Consider the following 24780-nt stretch of genomic DNA (forward strand, 5'->3'; position numbering starts at 1 on the left):
ATGTGTTCGCAGTCGTACAGAGAGGCGAGTAGACAGCGAGAGTCAGCTCAGGTGGGAAAGGCGTGCTCGCAAAATATCTTGAGCTAAACGCGTGGAATATTCAGTCCGAGCATCGGGATGGCTCTACTTACTTCCGTTGGGTGCAGCTGCAGTCCTGCAATTTCCGTTAGAAACGCGGCATAGCGGGACCAGATCGATGTGAGTCACGTTCAAACGTCAGCTTTTGTGCAGCTTTTGTCGGCTGAGGCGAAGCATGAACACACCGGGCGGAAGGTGACAGAAAGCCGGCAAAGTCTGCGAGGGCGGAACGGCGGCGGATGGGGCGTAGCGGCTGCCTCGGGCTTCGTTTGTTGTACCGTGTTAGTCGGCCGAGGAAAAGCAGGATGCAACACGCCGGCCCGACATTTCACCCATTTATTTACACGTGGTTAGATGACATGGCAGGCTCTGTGATTAGGCGCCGGCGGCGGCAGCGGTACGGTCGTTAATGCGATCGAAGCGGTTACAGACCATGCCGCTGGTAAGCGGTGGTGTCCAGCCCGACAGGGACCCAGCAGCAGTGGCCGAGTTAAATACTCCTAGGGTTTACATTGACGCTACACCTATTTACACACACATAGCAGAATCACATGTCTGTCACAGTTGGACGGTCAGTACAAGAAAGCACTATATTGGCACGCGACAGTTATTATGCTAGGCTCCCGTTCGTTCCTGTTATGCACGGCGGATCGTTCTGCCAGAGTCCCCGTGGCGGCGCTGTCGCTGTCCGGGACGCTGCCGCTGAAAACGGCGGCAGTCTGCCGATCCAGAACTTCGGGACCGGCTCACTAGATGTCACTCATGTTGGTGCGGCGGCCGGGGACCAGCCGCGCTCCCAGTCGCGGATCTCGATCACTACTGCGCCGCCCTTGTGAGTCGCCTCGTAGTCCGGGTACGGCTCGGGCCGGCGGTGCCGCCGGCGGAGCGGGGAGCCCGGCTCCGTCGAGCTCCCGCCGAGCCGAGCCGAACTGGAGCTGCCGGCGGAGCCGCGCCGGCTCCGGCCCGGCTCCGAGCCGCCGGCGCCGGCCGCCTCCCGCTCCGGCCACGGCCAGCGCTGCGCCTCGCGCCGCGTCGGACTCGTGTAAATCTCATCGTTGCACCTGTAATGGGAGGGCGTGTTAGCGGAGCCGTTCAGCGCGCCAGGCGGGGAGTCGCGTGACCCGCGACGGGACATGCTCGGCTGCAGATTCACCTTGACGACGTTGGTCCGCTCGCCGGACCTGTAGGCGTCCTCCGGCGTATAGGAGTGAGACGAGCGGCTATCCCGCAGCGCATCCTCCTCGCCGCGTAGCCGCTCTGTCCGTCGGTACCCCGGCGCCAGCGTGGAGTGTCCGGCCGGCCGCAGCGGCACGGGAGAGGGCGGCGAGCGCACGCGCTCCAGCGGCGGCGGCGGCGTCAGCGACCGACCGGGCCGCGGCGACGGCGTCTTGCTGTCCTTGCGCTCGTTGTCGTGCAGCACGCTGTAAAGCTCGGGCGCGTTCTTCATCAGGCCGCGCATGAACGTGTCCTTCTTGCCGTCGCCTTGATGCGGCGTGGACGCTGGGAGCGGCCGGCTCCTGGCAGTCGGCGAGCGCGGGTACGAGCGCGACGAGGACGAGGTGAGCGACGAGAGCACCTCGTGCTCGGCGCTGGCTCGGTACCGCTCGTCCTCAGGCCGGCCGCGGCCCGGCTCGGCCTGCTCGCCGCGACGCATGCTCGCCGTGCGCTGGATTTTCGAGATGATGTCCGGGCTCTTCAGGCCGACGCTATACGCCTGGTTGGAGCGCCGTCCCTCCGGCGCCTCCTTCGAGTACAGGCTATTGCTGCGCTGCACCGGCGAGCGGGCCGGCTTCTGCGGCGCGCCCGGTCCCCCGCGCATCTGGTTCTTCAGCGACACGTTGATCATGCTGCCGCCGAAGCGCGTGGCGTCCGGCGGCCGCGCCACCGGCGACGGCGGAAAGTCGCGCGGCTTGCGTGGCAGCGTCTGCGCGCGGCCGCCGTCGAAGGGCGCGCGCGTCGGCGGGTACCGACGCTCCTCGGACGCGTAACGGTCCAGCTGGTCGGTGCTGCGGTGGTGGCGCGACGCGTCCGTCTGGTAGCGCACGCGACGCTCCGAGTCGCTGCCGGTGGCCGCCGGCCGCCGCCTGCTGCTCAGCTCGTCCGTGCTGGCCGTGCGGTCGCGCCGCGCGTAGTAGTCGTCGTAGTGGCGGCGGCGCGCGCTGTCGTGACCGTCGCGCTCGTCCGTGCTGTACGAGTCGTGGCGCGACCCGTGCCGCTGCTCGCGGTGCTCGTAGCGGCCGGGCGTGCCGTCCCGCGACGGCGTGTGGCCCGAGCCGCGCGGGCTCTCGCTGCTGCGGAAGTGGTACTCCTTGACCATGCGCTGCGGCTCACCACGCCGCTCTTCGCCGCGGCGGCCGTCGTCGTGGTCGCGCCGGTGACGACGCGGCGAGGAGTGCGACCCGCGCGACTCGCGCACCTCGTGCCGGTACTCGGCGGCGCGGCCGGGCGTCACGTCACGCTCGTACTGCTCACGGATCGGCGCGCTGGCGTAGTGGTTGTCGGGCGGCGGCGCGCGCTGCGGAGACAACGTGTCGCGGCCCTTGCGGCGGTGCCGCGGCGGCGGCGGCGGCGGCGGCGACTGCGTAGGCGGTGACAGGCCCAGTGTCTCGGCGCGCCGGCGCTCCGGGCTCGACGGCTGGAAGCGCACGCCAGCGCCGCGTGGCTTGCCCGAGCTGAACTTGCTGCTGAAGATGGGGTCCTCCTCCACCTCCGTGCGCGTCTCGGTGGACGTCTTACTCATGCGGCGACCCATCGGCGAGCCGGGGGGCAGCACCTGCACACGTTCGAAGTCGCCGTGCGGGCCGTGCCTGGTCTCCTTGATGTACGTCTTCTCGGGCGTTTCCTTCACCTCCTTGCTGCGCTCCCAGCTGGTCGCGCCGGACGGCATGTCGCCCTTCCTCGATGTGCCGGAGCTCTTTTGGAACTCGTACCTGCTGAACTCACGACGGCGGTCCACCTCATCCCGCCCGCCGCCGCGCGGCTCGCCCTCCTCGGAGCTCTGCGAGCCGCCCGACTCGCTGCCGAAATGCGACTCGAGCCACTTGTGCGTCTCCTTGCGGCGCGTCTTCTCCTCCTCCTGGTACTCGATTGGTGTCTTTGCCAGCGCCTGTCCTTCCGGCTTGTAGCCGAGCTGCCTCAGCTGCCGCATGCGCTCTGAGAGGCTCTCAATGTTGTCGTCCCCCTCGCGGTCCTCTTCGACGTTCTCCTGGACGTATCTGGGGACGAGAGAGTCGGTCAGTGCTGACGAACTCTACACTTTCAGGGCACGCTTCGTGGAGCGCACCCGCGTGACTAGGGCATTCGCCTACCACCGGCCGGTGCACATTCCACTACATGCTGAAACCATCCCATGCACTGTCGATGACATCATGCTGTGAGCATCAGGCGCCAGCTAGCTGGCAAAATGGTGTCCCACTTCTTCTAATTAGACCGCCGCTGGGGAGGGGGAGGGGGCGGGACATGCAACTAGCCCAGTAATCCGCTAGACCCTGGTTTTGGAGAGTCAGGATGCCAGAGCACCTAGAAAAGATCTCAAGCCGCAGGCTGCAGATTTAATCAATCCTGCTTGGCAACATAGCTAAATTCCCATCCGACAGAAAGGGGTGCTGCGAAGAGCTGCCACAGCCCATTGCTCCTTTCCCGTCGGAATTCTCACGGGACTGTGGCTGTCCTACCTGAGCCCTTCTCCCAGCTTGATGCCGTCAGCCAGCCGGCCGCCCTTGGGGATGGAGTAGTACTCCAGCATGTCGACATCCTTGACGTGACGTCGGTTGTGATTGGAGGAGCGCACCGCCTCCTGCACCTCACCATCGCGGAGGCCGGAGCCGTCGTCCGGCACCTGGCGAGGCGAGACGAAACGAGATGAGGGGTTAGACGGGCGGGCGACGGTGCACACGAGACGCGGGAGAACAGATGGACCAACGATCAGCTTCGCAAGGGCCAGTGCTGTGCACTGCGCCATTGCCGCCCGCCGACGTGACTTGGGCTTGTGCTGCTGCTTGCGTGCCCACTGTCTGCTCGCAACAGATGACGATGATTGATGACGTTTGGTTTTGTAACTGATGGCTGTTTTGTAAGGATTTGCCAGGCTCAGCTTGCGCCAAGTTCGGCTCTGATATTAATGGAAAAGGGAACGAGAAACGGTCCCGAGAAACGGTGAAGCAGTTTAAAACTCTGATCACGGAGAGCACTCAGATTCGTGCATTAAGAAGGCATCAATGCGCATCCGAAACTTCTATCGCCCAGTCTGTCTGCGCTTCGGTCGGACGGCCGGTTCTCGGGCCTGTTTTGTTTTGACAGCGCTGGCGCCCGTCGTGAGTCGGACGCCGTCCGCGCCGTTGATTTGTGCGTGTGTAATCGCGCGCCGGTGTGCGGACGCGATGCAGACAATGGCGTTATCGGGAAGCGGCTCTCCCCGGTCCGAGCGAAGCCCGTCTGCTGCCGCTCCCGAGCGTCGCAGGAGCGCTCCGGCGGCGCCGGCACCGTCCGGCGGGGCCGCTCTCGGCTGGTGGCTAACCGAGCCACCGCAGGTCGCCGCAGCCTCACCCTGGGCTCAGTGGCAGGTGTGATCGCGAGGGGTATGTCTCGAAATTGCACGCTGGGTGCAGGTGCCACTGGAACTAGCAGTGGGCACGCTGTGCAGGTGTGGGATTTACCGGCCTCGCGCCCCGCTAGCAGCCGAGCATCTGTACGAGGTGTTTACCGAAGGATGTGCGGAAGGCTTCCGCTGGGCGATTAATGCCGTCATCCGCGAAAACAGGCGCGTAAGACAATCAAAACAGGCGCCGGTTCTTGACCCTGGATAAATGTCAGAAGAGTAAATGCGAGGTGAGAGGCCCCACTCGTGATATGCGGCCTCATGCTTTATGCATGAGCACTTGTGTACACAACTGGAGGAAACGACACTGGGCACCATGCTGCGGCTTGAATTTTCGATAGAAGACCACAGCACGCTTCTAACGAGCTCATCACGCAGCCAATCCAACCAAGCTACTGGTGGGGGCTTTTTAAAGTTACCTGACACTATCTTAGTGCGCTATCTGTAATTGAGCGGATAGTGCGCACTGCAATTGGACTGGTTCATGAACAGTTAATCCGGTGTCCTACCAGCGTATCATGACCAAATGCAGCACGTGATGTCAGTGCATGGTGTCAACCTCCTCGTTCTATATAAAACCCTCTCGCGCCCTACTGATCTGCTCTCGCTGATTCGCACCTGCACGTTGTTGAACTGCTCCTGCTGATGGGTGCGCGCCGTTTCTGTGATGAGCTCGCCGTGTTCGTCCTGATGCGTCTTCTCGTGAATGTCCTCGGTGTCCACCGTTCTCCACGTTTTGCCCGACTGGTGGACGACACGCCGCTGCCCGCTGCGGGGGTCCACCAGCTGGCCCGAGTGGCCCGAGCCGGCACGCTGACGTACCAGCGCGCGGGCGTCGTCACCGTCGCGGACGGCCCTGGATACCTCCTGCGGCGGAGAGGCGTGGAGATCAGACAACAGGCGGCAAGAGGTTAGACGGACCCGGACGCGGGGAAAGCAAGGGACGCGAAGCTCGTGATATGGACCGGTCAGGAGTTTTGCGGGCACCAGTCACCTCGGCCAAGAGGGCACGGATGACGCAACAGCTGGGAAACCTAGAGTTGCAGCCATCGGACATTTCACGAGACAAACTACGATAGGGAGGACTTCTGGTTTGGAGGAGAGAAACGCAGCAGGCTGCACCCTCGGTCGTGATAGCAGAACATGAGCCGTGAGAGCCCAGCAAAGGCTAGGGAAGGGAGGAAGCAAGGGGAGACATCCTCACGTTTTACGTGAACATATTTTACGAAGCCTATGATTATTCACGACAGGAACTTATTTTATAATGAAATGGGTCAACAGACTTTTGGGAAGATTCCATTTCCCTCGTGCCTACGATCGTTGCCACCTAAGATGCTGAAATTAAAAATCGGTGTGACTAATAACATCCTGAAGCATCGGCTTTACCTGTAAGTTGAAGACAGTGCGCGAGATGACGTCATTCTGAGCCCACGGCTTAAAGTTCTCTGCCCACGTCACGATCCAGTGGTGGTAACATTCAGGTATTTGTTTCAACCACCGACCACGATCAACGACAGAACAGATCGCGTTCCCTTTAAGAGCGAAAGCCCACAATTAATTTGAAATGCTCTGTGAGCAAACGCTAAAAGGACATTAACACATGTATCTCTGGTCTTGGAAACACGTTTACCTACCGATGCAACGATATTTTTGTCATAAGGCCAGCATTCTTGGCGCAGCGTGTTCTGCCATAACACCGAATGTATGTTCCGTTATATGCTATACATCCGGACATATTCATACGGGAAGCCGCAGGTGACGGTGTGGGCAAAGCTCATCCCACAGCTGACTCATGCCAGTGCCTTCGAGCCCGCGTACTTTTACGAGTCACCGAATGACTGCGACACACCACAGCCATGTTAACAAGCTCCTGACAAGAGGACGGCCGTGGTCGTCACGGGGCTTCAGCCCATTCACCACACGACCCGCTCTCCCGCTCGCTCGCCCGAAGTTGCACCGCCTGAACTCGAACACACAGCACTACGGCCGTCGGCCGGCACAGATGATATCGCGCTGTTACCGTTCGACGACTGTTTGGCAACGCTGTCCACGACCCACCCCAGAGCCGGTCTATGGGGAGTTGTGCAAGCAGCAGTGGCAGTCGTGATCGACCGGCGGGCACCAGAATCGAACCGGTCGCTTTACGCAACGGTGGCAGTCGCTGGCTGTGTGTCGGCGGGAGCCCGCGGCACCAGCCAAGACAGCGTGCATGATCTCCCGGGTTCGACCTTTTGCCTTACCACCAGGAGAAAGGAGGGTGGGAGTGGACGCGGTTCGGCAGCGGCATGCACAGGCTGGCCTAAGCAGATTAGCGAGGCTTCATACCATTTTGTGGAGGACGCAACAGCGCGGAAAATTCATTGAAACCGTGTTTTGCAGCACTCCAGCCTTCGCATTGTACATTGAATTGGTCGAGGGGGTAGGTACACGTGAATTATGGACATTATGTTGAGTACATCACCATCAGAATGCTCTTGGCTGTGATCCACCAATATACCCAGGTACTATATACACACCTGTGAATGTATACATACATACATATATATATATATATATATATATATATATATATATATATATATATATACATATATAGAACGTCACACAGCTTGGAATATAGCAAAGGTCGTTGTTGCGGTAATACTTTCAAGTTATATTCATGACGTACATACATATATATATATATATATATATATATATATATAGATATAGATATAGATATATATATCACGGACATGGTTGGACAACATGAGTCGGGGTCTGGACAGTGAAGAATGACCCAGCAAACCCAAAAATACGTCAACGAACAAGTTTCCCCCCAGATTTGGCCCACTTTCCTCCCAAAGCGTAGTGTGTGGGGGGGGGGGGGCTAGAGTCCAAGTTGAGGGGGAAGGGCGGGGGGCTGAGGCCCCCCAACTGCATAGGAAACTACACCTCCGATATGTACGTATTCCGATGTCTATAGTTATGCATATGTTCCAGTTCTATCCAGGACGAGGCAGGAACACCACCAACACCGGTAAAAGCGGACCAGCGTCTGAGCAGTCCGCTGTCCTCCACTGTCCGCCGACATCTGGCCTCAGGTGGATCTGAGCGGCGGCGGCCGAGTTGGCAGCTGCTCCGATCTCAGCACCAGCCGTTCGCCAGACTCCGAGACGGCCGCTGTCCTTCGCTGCAAACCTATGGCAGTGCAGGTGATCCTCGAACGCGGCGCACCAGGTGTCCGTCCAACGCGGCTGACCAGGCGTCCGTCCAACGCGGCGCACCAGGTGTCCGTCCAACGTGGCGCACCAGGTGTCCGTCCACTGCGGCACACCAAGTGTCCGTCCAACGCGGCGCACCAGGTGTCCGTCCAACGCGGTGGACCAGGCGTCCGTCCAACGCGGCGCACCAGGTGTCCGTCCAACGCGGCGCACCAGGTGTCCGCCCACTGCGGCACACCAAGTGTCCGTCCAACGCGGCGCACCAGGTGTCCGTCCAACGTGGCGCACCAGGCGTCCGTCCACTGCGGCACACCAAGTGTCCGTCCAACGCGGCGCATCAGGTGTCCGTCCACTGCGGCACACCAAGTGTCCGTCCAACGCGGCGCACCAGGTGTCCGTCCACTGCGGCACACCAAGTGTCCGTCCAACGCGGCGCACCAGGTGTCCGTCCACTGCGGCACACCAAGTGTCCGTCCAACGCGGCGCATCAGGTGTCCGTCCACCGTGGCGCCCAGGTGTCCGTCCACCGTGGCGCCCAGGTGTCCGTCCACCGTGGCGCACCAGGTGTCCGTAAACCATGGCGCCAGGTGTCCGTCCACCGCGGCGCACCAGGTGTCCGTCCACCGTGGTGCCCAGGTGTCCGTCCACCGTGGCGCACCAGGTGCCCGTCCACCGCGGCGCACCAGGTGTCCGTCCACCACGGCGCCCCAGGTGTCCGTCCACCGTGGCGCCCAGGTGTCCGTCCACCGCGGTGCACCAGGTGTCCGTCCACCGCGGCGCCCCAGGTGTCCGTCCACCACGGCGTCCTCATGCGGCCAGTCCGCACCAGCCCGGGCGGATTGGCGTGGAGCCCGCAAGCTCAACTGGGCTCGAATGATTCGATTCACGGATTGCGAGTGCCGCAAACCGGTTCTATTGCGGTGCCACCCATGGTCAAGCCGGGTGAAGGCGGCTGCAAAGGCGCCGGCCTGCAGCAAAGCGGGCAAGAGAACAGCACAGCTGCCCGTCTTTGTCGCTGCCCGTGACCGCCGAGGCGCCCTCGGAGGCGCCCTCGGCTGCCGGCGCCCTGCCTGCCGGGGCGCGTCGGTGCCACATTCCGGTGAGGTGGCGGGTACGTTGCGCTCTTACAGCAGCTGGCGTGGGATCGCAGCACCAGTCAAATCGGTTGTCGCGGCGGCTAAGCCAAGCCGGTCCGGCGCCCCAGTGGCGCCGCGTGGTGACTCACATCCGACGAACCTGACCCGCGCGTGCACCACACAGCCTCTGATTACCGAACGTGACGGAACCTGCCCGTTATCACCAAGCGAAACCGTCATTTGCTCTGTGCGATCACCACAGCTGGCGGCCCGGAGCGACAAACAGGCTCCAACGGCCCACATTGCATGGCGCCCATGACATATGGCGGTCGAGAAGCCCAGTTCCCAGCCCGGTCCAAGGCCGGCGGCCGCGCCAACCTGCCCGGCCGCAAACAATCGCCGCGCCGTCAGCTGGCTACGGTGACGTCACCGGGCGCAGGCCGGCGTCCGACAGCGTGGGCGGCGGTCTGCCCATGACGTCACTGAGTCCCGCGGGCGCGTGGGCGACGCGGGCCGGTCGGCGCCCCTCGCTGCGCCGCGGCCGCGGACGAACCACCGACACGAGCAAGCATTTCCTGGCGGAGAAGTGGCGACACACGGCGAGAGGTCTGCGGCCTCCTCAGGGGCTCCGGCTGGGGTGCAGCTGTTGCTTGAGCGCTTCTGTCAATGCTGGTTGGTGGGAAAGACGTTTTCTCTGGTGACCCTGTCCTCGTTGTTGCAGAGGTGATTCTCGCATGCTGCTGCGGTGACCGTGCGCCGCCGCGGTGCTGACGTTCTGTCGCGATGGTGACCTTATCCTGTCGTGATAGTGGTCCCCCCTGGCGCGATGGTAACCTTGTCCTTGCTGCGGCAGTTCAAGTGGTCCTGTCCTGCTGCAACGATGACCTTGCCTTGGCGCAATGGCAACCCTTTCCTGCCAGCTGCGAACGCTGGCGTTGTCGCTGCACCATTCAGACTAAGACTTCGTTTCACAGCTTATTGGCTCCACTTGCCACGGCCACTTATTAGGCTGAACAGATTGCCACAACGGACTGGAAATTAAGCCATCCAAATGAGGAATCGCACTGCAGGGATTAGCTGACTGGGACGTACTGGGCGCTTGGATATGACCTCGAGCCGCGGCGACAGTGCCTCATTTGACACACCGACGCCCTGAGCTCCCTGCCGAGCCAGGTCCTGTTGTCCGAACGCTAGCCTCTCCTTGCTGGTACCGCTAACTTTCGAAGAAGGGTGGACCCCGAAAGGCACTCGAGTCGTCCAAATAAGGCGTGGTCAATGACACGTGGTGAAAATAAACCAGTCCGTGTCTGCAGCGGCACTTCGGAGACGTCACGCCAGCAGCGGAGGCCATTATCTCGGCCCCATCAGCTGTTTTGGGTCGGCGCTGATTCCTGCCCACGCAGTGAGTCCCACATAGATAAATCTGCCAGCTGCTGCGTTGCATTTTATGGGTTGATCAGCGGGCAGATACTACACCCGACTCCCCAAACCAGAGTACTTAGTCGCTCAATGCCCGTGTAAAATTATGTGCGTTGCTGATTCTGACCTTTTTGGTACTGCAAATGATCCAGTCATCGAAATAAAGTGTGAGCTTGCTGGCCCGTAACGACCCCAGGGTCACTGAATCCCACTTCTAACGCTAATTTTCCCACGATGCTCTGCCAGCTCAAGCGAAAACAAAAATCCGCGTTCGTTTTGATCACCGCAGACCCCGCCCTGAATGGAAGCTGCCGGTGGCCGGAGGCCAGACAGCAGGCCTGTTTGCGAGCTCGTGCGCCGACACTGCCTAATCTGGTGAGCTGCGGCCGCGCGGTGAGCGTGCAGGGGCGGCGACATGTAACGGCACCGTTTGGACGGCGGCCCGCGCTGTCGCCAGCTACCGCCGCTGAATCCAGAGCGAGACAGGCGCATGAGTGTCACGTCTCGGGTCGAGGCCCGACCGCAGCCACAGCCCGACAGGCGTCACGTCCCAGTCGAGACCGGGCGTCGCCAAGGGCGCGTCCAGCGCGCATGGCTGGAGAGTTCAGCGTGGGGGCCCGATATAAATAGACGACCATTCGGTGAAGACTGGCCAGCGCATGCATGCCAAAAGACGACAGACTTTGAACGCATTGTTTTGAAGTCACGCCGATTTTGTTTTCTGCGACTCATACCGTAACTCTTAGGCGTGGTGCACCCCGGACCCCTGGCCGTGCTGCTGCCCGCGCCAGTCGGCCCGCGGCTCCCCGTCACGAATTTGGTGATAGTCTAGTGTGCACAACTCAGGTCTCCGTCATGCCCGCCAGCTCTAAGAACTGGTGGTACTGCGGTGTGTGCCGCTCAGGTCTCCACGGGATAGCCGTACCCTCGTCGCAAAAACACAGGGCAAGGAGCATCTGAATGGAATATGAAGCATGGCTCTTTGGCTCAGCATATGCCGGGTCCAATTTCATAAAGCGGAACTGCGAGTCTCAGCGCTTTTGATTTGCGTCGTATGATCTCGAAACCAACGGCAACTTAGTCCAGCTGGCGCACTTATGTGAAAGGATTTCAGAATGGAAAGATCGAGCAAAATCGGCTTGTTTCCTCCTCGTAAGTACACATGACGCTGTCCTGAAAGACGCAGAACCGTAGAAAAATCAAAGAATCTTTCCACGTTAGAAAAGTAAAAAGTAAAGAAAAGCTCATTGTTAGGAAGCGATCCAAAATGCGCACAATAGTATTGCAATACTATGCTATTTTCAAGTCTCCACAAATTCGCACTGTTACCCTCATCGTGCAATTTTGACAAATTAGCCACTGATAGAGACTATATGATGCTTTCAAATTACAGCCATCTGTAAGGGATATAAGATATCATACTAGAAACAGGACTTACCGCCCCACAATCACGCAGTTGGTACATGCATCGGCTCCTTATGCATGTAGCAACTTAACAACAGCACACCTTACCTTAACTTTTCCCATGCATTCGTTTCTGCACTGATTTGGCGCGAAACGACTGCGTATTCACTTCCTTCCCTCTGTCTTTAAAACGACAGCTATGACACATTTACGGGATAACAGACGGATAACACTTACAGATAACAGACGCGTCGAGCATTTGCAGTTTAACGATGTATGACCCTCTGCACGCAAGTTGGTTCTAATTGACGTTCCGCGAAACACTTAACATAGCAGCTCACCAGGGCTGCGCGTGACACGCGGCTTTGCCAGACCGTAAAAATATCCAGTGCCCTGAAGTTCTTTGTGTGTATATTTCAGCACGCCACCATGGTTATATCTCACGATGCATTTTACCATTTCGGTGCCGCGCGTCCAGGAAAAATTCCATATCATCTCTGCTTTACTGTTCGAGAGTATCAAATGCCAGCACCCGCAGCACGGACCGGATCGGCGGCGGACCGGCGCACGGGTGACCGAGACCGACCTCTCGTGGACGGTTGCCGGAAGGACGAGACTGACCTCGTTTGTGTAGTTGCCCAGGTGGTGCACCTCCTCCTCCTCCAGCACGTCGTCCTTCTCCTCGTGCGTGTTGGTGATGTTGGTGAAGCGCTCGGAGACGACGGCGCCCCCCGGAATGGCCACATAGCCCTCCGGTACCCGGTCGTCACCGTTCTTGCGGTGCTGTGGACAACGGGGAATGCAGACTAAGTCACGTGGGATGCAGGACGCCGGTATGCGTGGTAGATAAAGCGGGATTCCTGGAAGTCGTTGACGAAAGGACTAATTTCATATGCTTATATACGGTCTGCAGGACGATGGCGTCCGCGAATTAACCTCACAAACGCCAGGTTGAAACATCTGTGTAGATAGAAAGTACGAAGTGGTATTCACGCCGAAGACAGGACTTAAATGTCAGTTTAACATTTGTGTACGCTCTCGGCATAATTGTATATGAACCAACCTACATGGACGAAATCAACGGTCTTAGCAGAATAAGCTTAAGTCACAGTATGTACGTGAGAACAACGATATAAATGCCACAAATGCCATGTCACGCTATCTTTTATTTAATTGTTCCTACCACTGTGACATACTTGCCACAAGTACCAACTTTTCGTACTTTATAATAAACCTTTGTACCTTAGTTAACAAACAGTAGGGTGCTTCAGGACGCAGCAAGGCTGTGTGTTTTATTACCGCTCCAAAGAACGATAGCCAGAGGAAAACAGCGATGCGAGGTGTAAAGAACCTCCATGTCCGAAGGCATAACGTTGTGCGGCGTCCTAAAACAAGTTATAGGTCATGGCACAATACAAAATATCCAGAAGCGTCATATTGGGAAGCAAAAATTACTCGTCAGGGAACCATCACCGCCGTTTTGCAAAGCATGCTGCTAAAATCAATTTTTTATAGACCGTGCATGCAAAAGTGGGCTTAGCATGCGAGCTGTGGCCAGTGTGACCGTCATAGGTAAAAAAGTAAACATACTGAAAAAATCCTTTCAGTCGTTTACTTTGTGCCATCATTAGCTTTGTCCAGGTGCAGCGACGAATCCAGTGTATGATCTCGGGAAGACGCTGCACTCATCCGTTTGTGGGGATAAGCCTCAAATGCGGCGCAAGCGTTCAACGAAAACGAGCCAAAAAAAACGAAACCAAAGGAACTTTCCTACATCTTGGGAGGGAACATACCGAGTCCTCACACATTTTCTTGGATCTGCCCTCGTTTGGATACGATGACAATTAACGAAATACGCGTGGTGATGAAACTCGTATATATGTCCCTGACACCCCGAGTCTGCAGTTCCAAAAAAATGTCTTCATGCCATGAGATGCCGCTCAGAATAGCAATAGTTTAACATTTCAAAGCTTTCTACATTTAATGGCGAATATCTCAAAAGTTACTCGAAGAAACCGCCTGATGATAGTTTAAAATGCGCTGTGATGTCCCATGCTTTAAGATACAGTGAAACTAGCTCTCACACCTTCCACGGCGCAGCCGGCTGTGCGCTCTTTCCAAGATCCAAGAACTCGCGCGAGTCATTCAATCCTCCCCATTCCTGGCACGGTGACTCATGCACCTGACGCGGTACGTCTCCGACTGGCCGGGTGAGACCGAGCGTGCCTCAAGCAGCAGCGGTAGGTGACCTGACCTCAGAGTGATGTCAGGCTGGGGCGCACAAAGGTAGACCGGTTCTAGTCCGAACAGAAACCACCGGCATGTGGGGGGGGGGGGGGGGGGGGGGGCGGGAGAAAGCGCACCTGTGGCTCCGGTCCAACTGACCATAGGCGGAAAGGCGGAGGTAAAGAAGAAAAACTGTGGGACGCTGCCACAACAATATGTCATGGATGGTTCTGCACACACTCGGTGAGGTTTATACCAGCGCGCAGTCGATGACTTGCACTTGCCGAGCCACGTGCACGGCAGAAACAGACCACGCCCTGGATCCGGGCTGGGACAGAAAAGCGGTCGCATCCGCACGCCCGAGCCAAAGTCCAGTGCGCCGCATTGGTGTCTGCCTGCAGGACAGGTGCCGAAGTCCGCGGGACCATTCGACAAGAGCGGCGAGAACGCACGATCCTCAGACTATCCTCCACCTTCAGACAGGATACGCTCGCACGCAATGTCATGCAATCGCGCCAGAGCTCGACTTCTCACCCGCTCGTGCGCCCGCCTGACATGCATCGGAGCTGTGCGGTAGCTGCTGCCCTCGGCCGGGCTGCCCGCCAGCTGTGGAGCGCGTGCGCTGTTGAGGCCGGCCAACCACAGTCACGTCCCGGGGTCAGAGTGCGCGCGGCACCATCTCGGGCCGACACCCAGGCGGTGCAGAGGCAGAGATGTCAGAGGAACAAGAGGAGGACCGAATCTGCCGAGCAGGTACAGCCACTCAGCGACTCCAAGTTAGCCATCTAATAGACTCAGCAGTACGTTTACGAGCAGTGCTTGGCGGGCCGGCTTTCGGCGAAGGGCTCGTTAATATAGCCCTCGTGGTCCAGGCACTCTGCACGACCCTGCATCAGCCGTGGCACCACCTGCGTGCCTACAGCGAGCTTATTTCCTGTCCCTCCCTTCATAAAGATCTCCGCGAAAGACGAAAACAAGTTTGCAGGTCGTGCACGGGCCCTAATCGCCTGATCCCATCTAAGCAGTGGGTGAGGCAGCAAGCTCGCCTGGAAGCGCCCCCGAATGCGTGCCTGAAGGACTTAACATCAATGGCGGCGAAGTACAGAGAACCTGTGAAATTGAGACTTACCGTGCACCTACCCGAATATGCAGATACCCAACGTACCGCAGCGCGGCAACCGCTCCCATAACAGGATGAAGTCAAAACTACCGTCCAAATCTGCGTGTCGAGATAGTTTTCTTGGTTCTCGCAGGAACTACTTAGATGTTTAAGTGGAGGCATGGCTCTTTTAGCCGAGAACACCAGGCTAGTACGGTACAGCGGTGTTTCTTATTTCCACGTCTTTCAGTCAGCTGCCGACCGATTCCTCCCTCTGGCAATCCTGCCACGGCTTTCACATCCGAGTTCGCACTGACCCCCCCCCCCCCCCCCTCCTCCCCACAATATGACCTCCCACACCCACGTCCACGGCCGTACGCCCACGGCTGCACCCGCAGCTGGCATAGCGTGGATAACCGACGCCCCCACCCCCACCGCACGCGCGGCCCCACGTTCACACGTGATCGACCGGCGCCGTCTGTGCAGTGGCGGTGACAGGCCGTGGTCGCCTGTCAGCGCGCCAGCAGCGCCCCAGTTGCAGCCGGATCCGAGGGCCGCGCCGGCTTCGCGCAGCGCATCGCGTGACTGGCAGACGACGCGAACGGCCGAAAACCGCGCCTGCCGATCCGGGCCGGTGATAGCGCGGCCGGCTCTTTATAATGCTCTTTCCCCGTTGCATATGCGATCGGGCGTCCGGCGTGGGCGAGTGTTTGCCGGCCGCGGCGTGCGCTGAATGACCGGCCGGTGGCGGCCCCCGGACCGTGGCGGAGACAATCTCCGGCGGACGAGGCTCAGACGACGCGCCGGGCGACGACCGGTCCGTCCGGGACCAGTCCCCGTGAGGGGGAGGGGGCACATCTCGGCAGTGTTCCGCCAGCTGTCAGCTGTCCAGCCCCGGCCGGACCAGTCCCCGTGAGGGGCAGGGAGCACATCTCGGCGGTGTCCCGACAGCTGTCAGCTGTCCAGCCCCGGCCGGACCAGTCCCCGTCAGGGGGAGGGGGCACATCTCGCCAGTGTCCCGCCAGCTGTCAGCTGTCCAGCCCCGGCCGGACTCAGTGCACGAGTCAGCCGGTGCGGCTGCTGGCTGCAGGCCCCCGCTCCATGGCGGCGCCTCGCCAGTGACGTCACACGGCCACGTCGGCCGCTGCAGCGAGAGAGGGCGTGCCGCGCGCTGGAAACTTCGCTTCCTGGAGATAACAGGTGGCGTGATGACGCCGGGGTCAGGACCCGCCCCGAGATGGTAATCAGCGCTACACCCCCGTCGCGCCGTGGTCGGGGCATGTACGCAGTACCCCATCAGACGGCACTCTTCCGTCTTAATTAACTTGAATCTCGGTGCCACGTTCCCGTTGTATGATTCGTCAGAGCACGCCGACACACCGCGCTTTTCCGTTTCCGGCCAGCCGTTTCCTTCGTAGCCGGGATCCGAACGACATCCGGTGGAAGTCGAGCCGAATCGGCGTCCAGCTGGTGATACCCGAGACAGGGATGTGATACCCAAGACAGGGACAACACCGCTGAATGCCGTCCTGCGTCCGGCTCCGAGACGAAGCACCACCTGCCGCGCAAGGTCACGCGACCTTCCACGCCGAGATCGCGCCGCCGCCGGCCACCTCGCCCGGCGGAGAGCGGCCATTGCAGCCGGCGAGTGCGGCGGCCGGCCTTGGGCACCGTTGCGGCGCCCCGGCGGCGCTCCTGGCGCGGGACCGGTCCGGCCCGATCCGACTCGTCCCCGCCGGCCGGTGACCGAGCTCACCTTGAACACGCTCCTGATGTTGTGGGCGATGCCATGCAGGACGCCCTGCGGCCGCGCCGGCGGCGCCGCCGCCTCCTGACCAGCCGGCTCGGCTCGCTTCTCCGCCGACTTCTGCCGCTTGAGGATGCCCTTGCGCTTGACAGTGATGGTCGGCCTCCACACTGTGCGCGTTTGCGGACGCTGCATCGACGGCCGCTGGTCATCGCGGTGAGCCTCGCGGTGTGGGCTGTACGCGTACACGGTGTCGGAGCGCTCGGCGCTCGAGCGGAGCGGCGGGCTGTCCGGCCTCGGCTCCAGCAGGCTCGGCTGCGACATGGCCCGTTTTGCCTTGAGCGCGGTGGCCGGCGCCCGCTGCGCGTCCGGCGACGCCGGCCGCCGCGCCGGCAGCTGGTACGGGATGTTGGCGTACAGAGAGAACGGCTCCTCTGGCGCCGGCGGCTCATCGCGCGGGAAAAAGAGCGACGGCTGCGAGAGCGTGCGCCGCTCCTGGATGATAGGCTGGATCGGCTCTTCTTCCTGCGGCGGGCGCGGCCGGCGGCGCAGCGAGTTCATCTCCGGCTTTGGTGAGGGACGGGGAGACGCCTGTTCTGCCCGGCCAGCGCCGGGTCCCCTCGGCCCACCCTGGTCTGGCCGCTCCCGGCGTCCGGCCAGCGCCGGCTCGTCCCGCCGCACCTCGCCGCCACGCTCGTGCTTGAAGCTGCGCTCGCGCTCAGCCCTGGGACCGGCCCAGCGTCCCCCAACCCATGTTGGAGAGCTTGCGGGAGAGCGTGGTGCCACTGTTCCTTTGCTTGCCGCGCGGCAGCGAGCGGTACCGCTTCTCATCCGTCTCCCCGTCCGGCGGCGCGCGCTCCTCGGCTGCGAGCGCGTCGTGAGATTTGGCCGCCTTCAGTCTGCTCTGTCGCGTCGAACGTTCGGGCGACGACGCCGACGAGGAGGAGGCGCGCTCGTGCCGCTTCACCGTCACCGGATTCGGTTTCTCCCTGGGCTTCATCGACAGCTTCCGCCGGATAAAGTCGATCACAGAGGGTTTGTCACTAGCCTTGCCGCGGGGGGCCCTGGCGGTCTGCCTGGGGGGCTGCCGCGGTCGCGCGCCACCCTGCCTGTCGCGGCCCTGCCCGCCAACCGAGAGCGCCGACAGGTTGGTGACCGTCTCGGAGAGCGAGCCGTCGGACGAGGCGCGCCAGACAGGCGCGCGCGGCGCCGGCGAGCTCGACAGCTCGGAGGGCGGCCGTTTGAACGGCGACACGCTCCGTGTCGGGCGCAGCGGCTCCTTACGTCGCATGCGCTGCGGACTGCTGAAGCGCGGCGGGCTGGCGGTCGGCGAGCCGCTCGCCCGCCCCCTCCGCTCCAGCAGGTCGACGCTGGCCGCGCGCTTCGAACGGTCCGGGCTGCCGGGGTAGCGCGGTGGTCGCGGCAGCGTTTGCGACAGCGGCCCGCCGCCGCCGCCGCCGCCGCCGCCGCCGCCGCTGCCGCCGTTCGCTGCCGACATCGACGACACGTACGTCTCGCGACGGAAGCCCGAGGTCCCGGCCGACTGCGATGGCCGCGGTGACGGCCCACCGTCAGCACGCCTGTGCTCCACGCCGCGCATCATGATCACCCCCGGCTGACCCTCGTCGCCGAAGCGCATCTCGCGCATCTTCGGCGTGTCCTTCTTCACGTGCATTGACTTAGAGCGCTTCAGCGTCAGTTTGGGCTTCCACGAGAAGAACGAGGGCTTGGCCGGCGCTCGTTTGGCGGTGCCGGTCGTGCCGGCGGCGCCTTGCGAGTCACGCGAGGCTGGTCGGCTGCCGCCGCGGCTCGGCTGGCGGATGGACGTGGCGCGCGCCGCCGGCTTCGCCCTCCGCACCGACTCGCGCCGCCGCAGGATGAGCGCCTTGGACGAGGCGCGCGAGTCGGGCCGCCGGATCTTGGAGTGCGACGCGCGCGAGCCGGCGCGGCGCGACAGCGTCTTGCCGTTGACATTGTCACGCGAACCGCGCGACGTGGGCCGGCCCAGTCCTGAGCCGGAGTTAGCGCTGCTCTTGGAGGCGCGCGACGCCGGCCGATGCAGCTCGTTCTTGAGGGGCCGGCGCGCCTCCCTAAACGGGAGGGAGCGCTTCGGCTTAGGGATGGGGTTGGCCTTGTAGGCGGGCGGCGGCTGCGGCTGCGTGACAAGCAAGGAGGATGTGCGCTTCACGCCCCCCGGCTGCCTGCGACCGACGGTGGCGTACTTGACAGGGGAGTTCATCGAGTTGGTGTTGGAGACGTAGCCACTGGAGTTTTCCATGGGCTCGGGCGACGTCTTCTGCCACATTGACGCTGGCTGCGCGCCACTCACTGCACCGCGCCGCGAGTCCGGACGCCCGTCGAGCGGAGTCCGGGAGGCCCGGGAGTCCCTCGCCCGGACGCACACCGCCCGCCCGCCCAGCGCCGCCGCGCCCGGCCGCGGTCCGCGAGTTCACCCCGCACTGCCGGCTGACCGGCTGGCACTGGCGGCGGCGGCGGCGGCGGCAGTGGCGGCGGCGCCTGACGTCACCGGTCGGGCCTCCCGATAAGGAGCCCGGCCGAACGACGGGGCCGCGCGCCCGAGCGGCGCCCCGCCCGGCCGGGGCACCGCTCGAGCTCCTCCGCGGCGCCCTGCCCGGTGCCCGTCGACCCCGACCCCGGCCGCGGCGCCAGGCCGTCGCCAGTGCCCCGGTGGCCTGGCTGCCGCTCGGTGCTGGGTACTGTAGGCGGCCGCTGGCGGCTGCCGGTCCGGCCGGTCGGCTCGACTGCCGACGGGTGTCGGATGGCGCGGCAGGGCCGCCTCGGCCACCGTTAAAGCACATCTGTCCAGTTCCTGCCTCCTCAGCAGACGGCGCACGGATGCACTGCACTTGTGAGCTCAGCACAAGCCGAGCGGGTCGAGAGGTGCCGGATAGTGGTGCAGCCTCCTTTCCTTCCCAAAGTGTAGAAGGTCTGTTGGTCTTTGATATGAAAATATATCCTTCTTATTTCTTTTCTTCCATTCACTCTGAACCAGCCGCCCTCCAAATTGACCTATGCGTCTTTGTATGGTCTCTTTCCACAACTGGTAATTACTAGTTAATGAATAATGACCGCTGTTAAATTGCCCTGTAATTAGCAACGTCCGCAGCACCGTTGAAATTGCAAATCACGAAAGCCAGACGCCGTGATTAGAGCGGAGGTGGCAGCCGTCGGTGGATTCCATAGCAGCGCTGCGAAACGAAGAGATGATTCGAACGGCTGCAAAGGAACTATGGTTTGCAAATAAAAGCACCACTTTGTTTCCGGTGGATTGCCGGAACTGTCAAAGGTTTTAACAATGAATATCATTGCATATGTTTTGTTTGCAAATATCTGTTGAGTGGACAGCATCCATGCTCGGTTGTTGGCCTCGGTATTCGTTATTTATATAGCATGACGCATTAATCATCAACGAAATATCCATAAAAGGGAAAGGCTTCACAGAAAGGAAAGCAGCTGGATCCGAAATCTCCCGTAATAAATCTCCTCTGCGTCCGTGCAAATTGTTTTCGGGAAAAATACATATGGATTGCGTAGCGCACCAGTGACGTCATGTCGCGGGCGTCAGTTCTTGGGAGGACCGGTCTGCCAACTGATCGGCAGCACCGTGAACTCAAGCGCGGCACAAACTCTCCTCCGGGGCTCGGGAGGCCGCGGCAGTGCCAGCCGTGCGGAAACGGGGCGCTCGCTGGCCAAACATGAATATTTACCAGCGTATGGCTCAGGTGTGCTGTGAATCATCGCGGCCGACTGAGGCCACGGAGCGGGGCAGCAGGCGCCTCACCGAGACGCCGCCGCTCGCGTCCGCACATGAGTCACGGCTCTCTGGGTCTCTCTGGGTGAGGCGGGCGGAGCGGGGATGCCTGGCGTCGCGCCCGCCGGTGGCTGATGTGAGCGAACAAGTGAAGGGTCCACTCATCAAGCTGTCGGCAAACGCTCCGGGATCAGTGGAAGCTTGTGCTTTTTATCAGTCACCCTGCCTTCAGAGAAGGACCAATGCCGGCAAGGTGTGTGGCTGCGAGGAGCCGTCCTTATGTCCCATTTCAACATTATCGAGGTGCTCATAGTCAAAGTGTTTTCATAGTTCATAACCATTTGCATTTTCAGCCTATATTCTGTCGTTCCCTTCCTCGGCGTCTAGCGGTAATAATGGACTCCGGGTTACAAGGAACAGTGATGAGAGAAAGGGTTGTCGGGGGTGGAATTTCAACGGCGCGAACTGTCATCAAGCGCTCACGGAATCGGGACAAGGTCACGCAACTTTTGAGAAAGGTGACGAAGTGCTTGTGACATTCTATGGAAAAGAAAAAAGGTATTAATTATGACGATAGAGAGCACACTAATAAAACAGGTAGCACCAAAAAATACACAATAAAGCAGACCGGCGTCACCGAACCCGTGACCAAAAGCAAAGACACCGCCCTGATGGAGTCTTTTGGGTCCTCTCAGGCTGACGAATTTCCACATGGCGCGGTTGCATCATCACCCCTGGTGGCGGCACAGGGATAACGTGGTGTGGATGCCACCCACCACGCCTGGCACTTGTCGGCAGCCATAAGCGGCTCAGAAATCCTTTGGGGGTTTGAACGGAACGCGCACTGCAGTCGGTCAGACTTGTATAGTTAATCCAGCGGGAGTCGTGAGGTGAGCAGTGCGAGGCTTTTTACTGCGTCGCCGGAATCGTGCCGTCAGGATGTGTGAGCAGACTACATAAATCAGTTATCAGTAACAATCAGGCTTTGCACCAGGAGCAGGACGCACAGGTCAATCTCGTTTCCCACCCAACGTGAGTGCGTTCCGAGTGAAATAAGCGCATCTGGTGTAAATGTAGAATGCTGTAGTTGCTGCCGTTATTGAGAGTCCACGCGGTTATCCGAGACACTATGCGCAGATCACACCTGAATCTCTTCATGCCCTGGAGCGTGGTATCGCCAGAAAGCCAGCGGTCTACCATTGATCACTGGCGGATCCAGACAGTCAGGGAGGAGAGCGGACCGAGAGTGTGACCGGCGCGCAGACCGAGCGCCGTCGGCACCGGCCCTGGCCTGACCGACCGGGACCGGCCGACAGGGGACAGGCGTCCGCCTGACCGACCGCGACCCGCTGACGGGGACAGGCGTCCGCATGACCGACGGCGACCGACCGCAGGGGGCAAGTTTCCTTCTGGCCGACCGGGACCGGCCGACAGGGGACAGGCGTCCGCCGGACCGACCGGGACTGGCCGACAGGGGACAGGCGTCCATCTGGCCGGACCGGGACCCGCTGACGGGGACAGGCGTCCGCATGACCGACGGTGACCGACCACAGGGGACAGGCGTCTGCCTGGCCGACCGGGACCAGCCGACAGGGGACAAGTCTCCTTCTGACCGACCGGGACAGGCCGACAGGGGACAGGCGTCCATCTGGCCGACCAGGACCGACCGACAGGGGACAGGCGTCCGCCGGACCGACCGGGACCGGCCGACAGGGGACAGGCGTCCCCATGACCGACCGGGACAGGCCGACAGGGGACAGGCGTCATCTGGCCGACCAGGACCGACCGACAGGGGACAGGCGTCCGCCGGACCGACCGGGGCCGGCCGACAGGGGGCAGGCGTCCGCCGGACCGACCGGGACTAGCCGACAAGGGACAAGCTTCCGTCTAGCCGACCGGGACCGACTGACAGGGGACAAGCTTCCGCCTGACCGACCGGAACCGGCCGACAGAGGACAGGTGTCCGCCGGACCGACCGGTACCGGCCGACAGGGGACAGGCGTCCGCCGGACCGACCGGACCGGCCGACAGGGGACAGGTGTCCGCCGGACCGACCGGTACCGGCCGACAGGGGACAGGTGTCCGCCGGACCGACCGGTACCGGCCGACAGGGGACAGGCGTCCGCCGGACCGACCGGTACCGGCCGACAGGGGACAGGCGTCCGCCGGACCGACCGGGACAGGCCGACAGGGGACAGGCGTCCATCTGGCCGACCGGGACCGACCGACAGGGGACAGGCGTCCGCCGGACCGACCGGGACCGGCCGACAGGGGACAGGTGTCCGCCGGACCGACCGGTACCGGCCGACAGGGGGCAGGCGTCCGCCGGACCGACCGGGACTAGCCGACAGGGGACAAGCTTCCGTCTAGCCGACCGGGACCGACTGACAGGGGACAAGCTTCCGCCTGACCGACCGGACCGGCCGACAGAGGACAGGTGTCCGCCGGACCGACCGGTACCGGCCGACAGGGGACAGGCGTCCGCCGGACCGACCGGGACAGGCCGACAGGGGACAGGCGTCCATCTGGCCGACCGGGACAGGCCGACAGGGGACAGGCGTCCGCCGGACCGACCGGGACAGGCCGACAGGGGACAGGCGTCCGTCTGGCCGACCAGGACCGGCCGACAGGGGACAGGTGTCCGCCGGACCGACCGGGACAGGCCGACAGGGGACAGGCGTCCGTCTGGCCGACCAGGACCGACCGACAGGGGACAGGTGTCCGCCGGACCGACCGGGACCGGCCGACAGGGGACAGGTGTCCGCCGGACAGACTGGAACAGGCCGACAGGGGACAGGCGTCCGTCTGGCCGACCGGGACCGGCCGACAGGGGACAGACGTCTGCTGGCACGGGCGATCTGACCGCCGCGGCAGCTGAGGCGCGGTCAGCGGGAGCAGGCCGCGTCACATTGACAGCACACACAGCCTGACCGGACCGCTACACACTCAGCTCACAGAACCAAAACCGACGCACAATCGACGTGAACTTGCAGAGGCGCACACGCATGACATAGTCTCATGTCACTTGCCTCACACCAACCGTGTAAGCAAGTCTAACGCACATAGGCAGCTGCGCGGTGCGGGTGTCTGCGGCGGACGGGCGCTGTATGAACATTTGCCGCCAATGCGCCATTAAACTCAACTTGTCATCACCACATAGACAAATTTGGGAAGTTATTACTGGAATTGTTATTGAGATATGTATAATTGGAAAGTTATTGGAAAATTAATGTTTGTTTTGGGATTTGGAAAGTTATTTGTATAGGGCCGAAATCCTAGCGAAACCCACCATAAGAACTACAGCTCCATCTGATTAGGGAATACTGTGAGTTCCGGTGCGCACGACACGCGGAAGACATTGCTGATATGGTCAGCCATTTCACCAACAGGGCCCAGCAACTCACACCGGGCTTCGCCGATTTACAGGCGCAAATACAGCCTATGGTGATGGCGTACCCAAACATCACACTGATGATTGCGGGAGCACGGGAGTCTGACTTTTCAAGCCAACGTTAACGGGCAACTGCCCAGGTGAAGGCCTCCACCGGCTAGTTACAGCACACGAGCTGTGCAAGTGCAACCTTTCTACGCCAACGTATAGACCAGCTAACTCATTAGCAGACGTGATAATCGCAAAGAGGCGGAACTGTCCGCGCGGAGACGTGCCTCGTCATGTCATTTCCGCGGGTCACGTGATCTTACTCGTGCGCTGTCGCAACAACGCGACAAAACGGCCAACCACGGCGTATTGATCCGATCGCGCTGAACGTCGCCATCTTTAACGACGGCAGAATGAACTTGAGCAACGGCTGTTAAAAGGTGTGTGCGTGTGTGCTACGATTATCAAGTGTGTGTGTGTGTCGAACAGGGCTGCCAGCGTGCCGCAGCCGCGCTGCCATCTATCGGTGAGTCTCGCCAACCCCGCGTGAGGCCGCGCCTGTCGCCCGCTACAGTGAGCAGTCTGCCGACAGCTTGGAGCCGTCGCCAACAGCCGGCGCTAGCGGTGCTGAGAGACGTGTGCTCTAGCGCCTTTTTTCGGTGTATGCCACGCGCTGCTTAACACTGGGAATGCCAGTCTCCTAACCGGATTGGACCACGGCCGTGTAAGCCTACAGAAGTAACATACATGCCAATAGGTCGTGATGCCCGTAATAAAAAA

The 24780-nt window shown here is 61.2% G+C and overlaps 1 protein-coding gene across 3 annotated transcripts in view; it reads right to left on the reverse strand.

Annotated features, from left to right (window-relative positions):
• Window positions 1–400: 400 nt before the first annotated feature.
• Window positions 401–24780, reverse strand: part of LOC119099006 (serine/arginine repetitive matrix protein 1) — an 85814-nt gene continuing 61434 nt past the window's right edge. Inside the window, exons 1-6 of one of the 3 annotated variants that reach the window (XM_037222053.1) lie at window positions 16859–18144; window positions 12399–12560; window positions 5294–5542; window positions 3753–3916; window positions 1232–3293; window positions 1010–1139 (exon numbers count right to left, since the gene is read on the reverse strand). In XM_037222053.1, the coding sequence (XP_037077948.1) occupies window positions 1128–1139; window positions 1232–3293; window positions 3753–3916; window positions 5294–5542; window positions 12399–12560; window positions 16859–17680 (3471 nt within the window). In that variant the 5' untranslated portion in view covers window positions 17681–18144 and the 3' untranslated portion in view covers window positions 1010–1127. Of the gene's footprint in view, window positions 3294–3752; window positions 3917–5293; window positions 5543–12398; window positions 12561–16858; window positions 18147–24780 lie in introns of those variants that run through there. The other 2 variants (XM_037222052.1, XM_037222054.1) reach the window with 2 other exon arrangements.

The sequence above is a fragment of the Pollicipes pollicipes genome, unplaced genomic scaffold (assembly GCF_011947565.3).
Source record: "Pollicipes pollicipes isolate AB1234 unplaced genomic scaffold, Ppol_2.1 Scaffold_4740;HRSCAF=5597_pilon_pilon_pilon, whole genome shotgun sequence".
Lineage (NCBI taxonomy): Eukaryota > Metazoa > Arthropoda > Thecostraca > Pollicipedomorpha > Pollicipedidae > Pollicipes > Pollicipes pollicipes.